The sequence below is a fragment of the Acanthisitta chloris genome, unplaced genomic scaffold (assembly GCF_000695815.1).
Source record: "Acanthisitta chloris isolate BGI_N310 unplaced genomic scaffold, ASM69581v1 scaffold16018, whole genome shotgun sequence".
Lineage (NCBI taxonomy): Eukaryota > Metazoa > Chordata > Aves > Passeriformes > Acanthisittidae > Acanthisitta > Acanthisitta chloris.
The window spans coordinates 1,169-6,424 of NW_008686620.1; the positions used below are offsets into that span (position 1 = coordinate 1,169).

General features: G+C 55.4%; 1 protein-coding gene across 1 annotated transcript in view; it reads right to left on the reverse strand.

The window, feature by feature from the left end:
• Positions 1 to 1,607: 1,607 nt before the first annotated feature.
• FAIM2 (Fas apoptotic inhibitory molecule 2) overlaps positions 1,608 to 5,256 on the reverse strand; it is an 8,893-nt gene continuing 5,244 nt past the window's right edge. The window contains exons 8-12 of the mRNA XM_009080245.1: positions 5,171 to 5,208; positions 4,600 to 4,687; positions 3,634 to 3,729; positions 2,171 to 2,224; positions 1,608 to 1,757 (exon numbers count right to left, since the gene is read on the reverse strand). Of these exons, the coding sequence (XP_009078493.1) occupies positions 1,608 to 1,757; positions 2,171 to 2,224; positions 3,634 to 3,729; positions 4,600 to 4,687; positions 5,171 to 5,208 (426 nt within the window). The remainder of the gene's footprint in view (positions 1,758 to 2,170; positions 2,225 to 3,633; positions 3,730 to 4,599; positions 4,688 to 5,170; positions 5,209 to 5,256) is intronic.

Here is a 5,256-nt window from a genome sequence, read left to right on the forward strand (position 1 = left end):
GGGAGACAGGAGGAAAAACCAGGAGAGAGCGGCAGAAAACCAGGAGAGAGCAGCAGAGAGTTGGGATACAGGACAAAACCAGGGGAGAGCGGCAGAGAGTTGGGATAGAGCAGCAGAGAGTTGGGATACACGGGGAGAAAACCAGGATAGAGCAGCAGAAAGTTGGGATACAGGAGGAGAAGGGTGGGCAAGGTTTTATTCCACCTGGAATGAACAGTGACAAGGTTGGGGTATCTACAACCTCCTTGGAGAATCCACAACCTCTTTTGGGGCAACCACAACTTCTCCCTGGCCATCCTGTGCCAGTGTCTCACCACCCTCCCAGGGAAAACTTCTCCCTAAGATCTCACCTAACTTTCCCTCTCTCCATTTCTCCCCATTCCTCCTTGTCCTGTCTCTGCAGCTCCTCCCCAAGTCCCTCTGCAGCTTCCCTGGAGCTCCTTCAGCTCCTGGCAGGTCTCCACACAACCTTCTCCTCTCCAGCCCCAACTCTCTCCTGGGGAAGGTTCTCCAATCCTTTTACCACCTCTGGATTTGCTCCAGCAGTTCCACATCCACGCTGAGGACACACAACTGCCCCAAGATTCCAAGTGGAGCAGAGCAGAGGACAATCCCCTCCCTGGACCTCCTGCCGCATTCCTTTGGCTGCACCCTGGGATTGAGTTGGATTTGGGGCTGTGAGCTCACACTCGACTCACATTGAGTTGGTCATCAAGCCTCAAGTCCTCCTGGAGCTATTCTCCACCTCAATCTGCCTTTGGGTTGGGGATTTATTTGCTCTGTTTGGGCTTTTTTGGGGGAATTTTGGGAGGGAAGAGGAGATGGACCCATCAGCTGCGTCCAAGGAGCTATGGAAGGGCTGGAGGATCTCTCTGAAGGAAGGTGGGACACGCGGCAGGAGGACAAGGTGAGGGGTGAAGCTCAGGGCAGCAGAGGAAGAGAAGGAATGTTCCTTCAGGAGCTCCATGACGCACTTGGCTCCAGCGTTCCCGAGGAGATGGGAGATAACAGGTCCTATCAGCCCAAGGATCTCTGGTGGGACCAGGGCGAAAGGTCCTTTATCTCCAGCTGGAGCTCGGCGGGGGGAAGAGCAGCCAGGTGAGACCTGGTGGGAATGTGGGCATGGACAGCATGGAAAGTTACCCAGGGAATGGTGGGGGCAGGGGGGAAGGGTGGGATTACAGGGAGGGGATGGTGGGGATCCCATGAGGGAATGGTGGGGATCCCATGAGGGAATGGTGGGGTTCCAATAGCCTCAGAGCCAGAGGAATATTTGTGTTCCAATGGTCTCAGAGCATGAGGGAACGTTGGGGTCCCCATGAGGGAATATTGGTGTACCCGTGAGGGAATGTTGGGGTTCCAGTGGCATCAGAGCCAGAGGTGTGAGGAACCCAAGGGCAGGAGGAACCCAAGGGCAGGAGGAACCCAAGGGCTTGAAGAACCCAAGGACATGAGGAACCCAAACCCAAGGGCTTGCTCAGCTGGTTGGAAGGACCAGGGAAGGTGAGTTTGGGTTGGGTTGGTGGTGTTGAACCCTTTTTCCCCCCTCTCTTCAGACCTAACCACTTGCATCTCTCCAGCAGAGAGAAGCTCCTGCCTCACTGCCCTCAATCCTGGCTGGAGCCAAAGAACTGCAGGAAGAAGGAGAAGATGTAGATGATGTCCAGGTAGAGGTTGAGGGCTCCAAAGATGTATTCCTCAGGGCTCAGCGAGTAGCGACGGTTTCCCATCAACATCTGCGTGTCCAGGGCCAGGAACTGAGGAGGGAAGCAGAGACAGTCCTGGGGACACTTGGGAGAGCTCCAAGGAGATCTCCTCATTGGCCCCAAAGCCAACTCAGCCACGTGTCCTGGGCTGGGGGCACAGGTCCCAACGGGAGCAGAAGGAGCTGAACGTTCTCCTTCCCTCAACTCCCTCCTGGCACCTTTCTCCAGCCTCATCCAGCCCACAGGCAGCTCTGGAGAGGTCCTCCCTCCTCCTCCTCCTCCCCCTGGAGTTGTCCTCCCTCTTCCTCCCCATCCTGGAGTTGTCCTCCCTCTTCCTCCTCATCCTGGAGATGTCTTCCCTCTCCCTCCTTTCCCTGACTTCTTCAGCCTCATCCCATTCCCTCCAAACTTCTTTTTTTCCCCTGCCAGGACCTTCCCAAGCCCCAGTAGCAGCAGCTACTCACCATGGTGAAGATGATGGCACCAAGGAGGGCATAGATGGCATGGAGCCAAGGGACCTGCAGGACACGGAGCAGGAAAGGAGTTAATTAGGGCTGGGACAGAGATTTTAGATCTCAACTGGAGGAGAAAATGTAGGAAAAGTCCTCCAAGAGCTCAAGATGGACTTGGATCTCCTCCAGTCCCAAGGGACCTGCAGGACCCAGAGAGGTGGGAAAAGGTTAATTAGGGTTGGGAACAGAGATTTTGGATCTCAATCAGAGGAGAAAAGGTAGGAAAAGTCCTCCAAGAGCTCAAGATAGACTTGGATCTCTTCCAGCTCCACCAGTTTCTCTCCGAGATGTCTCCATGGTCACTCTGCCTCAGTTTCCCCTTTCCCTTCGTGTCCATTTAGCTCCTAAACTTTCCAGCTCAGGGATTTGGATTCCCAAAGAGCAATTTGGCCACAGCTGCCCCACCCCTTTCCATGGGAAGGAACAACTTCCACCAGCTCCAAGCCCTGTCCAACCTGGTCTGTGTTGGAGATGAGGAGAAGGTTCTTCCCCAGAGGTGTTTGGGCACTGGGACAGGGTTAGGTTGGAGATCAGGAGAAGGTTCTTCCCCAGAGGTGTTTGGGCACTGGGACAGGGTTAGGTTGGAGATCAGGAGAAGGTTCTTCCCCAGAGGTGTTTGGGCACTGTTGGCAGAGGTCACAGTCACATCATCCTTGGGACATCTCCTGCCTCTGTAGAGACACCTCCTGCCTCCCCTTGGACCTCTCCTGCGTCTGCAGAGTTATCTCCTCCCTCCCTGGGTCGTGCTCCTTCCCTGGTTGCCTCCAGCAATGCTTATCTTGACAAGCTTCAAGATAAGGAGGAGTTGTCTCACCAGTTTCTTGGCCTCGGAACAGCTTCAGCCTCACGTTCACTCCTGGGAGAGGTTGAGCTCCAGCCAAGACAAACGAACTCCAAACTGGGAATGCTCACCAGAGATTTCTCCTTCAGCACACTAACTCCAGGGCTGGGAACAGGGGCAGGAATTCCTGCCTGGGAGGGGCTAGGGGGTTGGGATGGGAATTCCAGAGGATTCTCCGTCCGTGGAATGTTCCAGGCCAGGTTGGATGGGGCTTGGAGCCACTTGGACTGGTGGGATTTGTCCATGCCCATGGATGAGTGGGATGGGATGATCCTTCAGATCCTTCCAACCCAACCCAAACCATCCCAAGACTCTTTGACTTCCACAGCTGAGCCATGACCTGCCGCAGGGTCACCACACACCTCCAGGAGCAGCAGGAAACTCCTCATGTTGTCCTCCCACTTCTCCCTACTTGTCTCACCACCAACCACCTCCATCCTCTCCACCTGTTCCTGCAGGTCTTTGGAGCCCCAACTGGGTCATCTCTCTCCAGCCAAGCCCTGGAGTGTCTCCCCCCAGCCCAGTTTGCCCAGTTGTGGTGGCACTGGAGGAGAGAAGGCCACGGAGGACTCACGTATTGGTAGGGCAGGATCACGGCCAAGATGATGCCCCCGAAGAAGAGAACCATGAGCATCACGAAGACAACTCCCTGGTAGGAGGTGAAGTCAAACTGTGGAGGCAAAGGAGGTGACGTTGGACATGGTGGGAGAACTGGGAGAGGAGCCCTGAGGAGACCCAGGACTCCCATGGCCAAGGTGGGACCTTCCAGGAGGACACTTGGCCATGGAGATTGTTCCTTCTGCTCCTCAGGTCCTACAGCCCAACACATTCCCATGGAGCTAAAGATTCCCACAGATCCCCTTGGAGGGATGGAGAGCTCAGGAGCCATCACAGACCTGGTAGGAAATGTCCCATCCCACATCTTTGGGCCTTGATGGACCTCATGGCCTAAGCCTCCAGAATTCCCAGTTTAGCACCATGCAGCATTTTCCAGCTCTGTCCACACCCCAGAACAGCCCAATCCTCCAGAAATCCTGGATTATCCCCAAATATCAGCATCTTCCAGCCCCATCCATGGCCCTGGCACATCCCAATCCTCTCCAAAATCCCATCCAACCTCCATGCAGCATCCTCCAACCCCATCGATACCCTGACACATCCCAATTTTCCACAAATCTTGGATCATCCTCAACCATCAGCATCTTCCAACTCCATCCACAACCCAACACATCCCAATCCTGCAAAAAATCCTGGATCATCCTCAACCATCAGTATCTTCCAGCTCCATCCACATCCCAACACATCCCAATCCTTCAAAAATCCTGGATCATCCTCAACCATCAGCACCTTTCAGCCCCAGAAATCCTGGATCATCCTCAGTCCAACCCCACCCACCCCCTGGGACACTCCTCACCTCTCCCAACCTTCCCATCCCATCCCAACCCCCCTGAGGGATCTCCTCCATCCATCCCTTCCCTCCAGGCCCCGTGTCCCAGCCCTGGAGCTTCCCGTTCCCGAGGGATTTGCCGGAGCTGCTGACCTTGGTCTGGAAGCTGAAGATGGTGACGGAGAGACACACGAGGGCTGTGATCCCCAGGCACAGCAGAACGGATTTGGTGTTGTAGTAGCTGCAAAGACACATCCAAGTCACCTCCTGGAGATTCCCAGAGGGAGGAGGAGGAGGAAGGATCGAGCAGGAGGAAGTTCAGGAGGGGAAATGTCAATCCCAAGGGAATAAGGAGCTCTGGGATTGTCCTCAGGAGGAGAAAGTTTCTGGGGGTTTCTGGGTCCTCCTTCACACCTCACCTCGAGGTCCTTCAGCCTCATGGGGAGCAACTGGGATCATGCTGGAAGCAACTGAGAGAAGCAGGGAATGGGCAGGAGGTGTCCGTGGAGGTGGTGGACAGTAGGTGGACAGTAGGTGTCCATGAAAATGGTGGACAGTAGGTGGACAGTAGGTGGTGGGCAGCAGGTGTCCATGGAGGTGGTGGACAGTAGGTGGACAGTAGATGGACAGCAGGAGGTCCATGTGTTCCGGGCACAGGGTATTTTTAGGGGGAAGGGGCAGGACTGGGAGCAGAAACACATCCAGAGGCCACAACCCCACCTACCTGGAGAGCATGGCCGTGAGGTAAGCCATGGAGAGCGTCTGGGGGAGAGACATCCCATCACCCTTCTCCTCCAGCCTCCTGTTCCC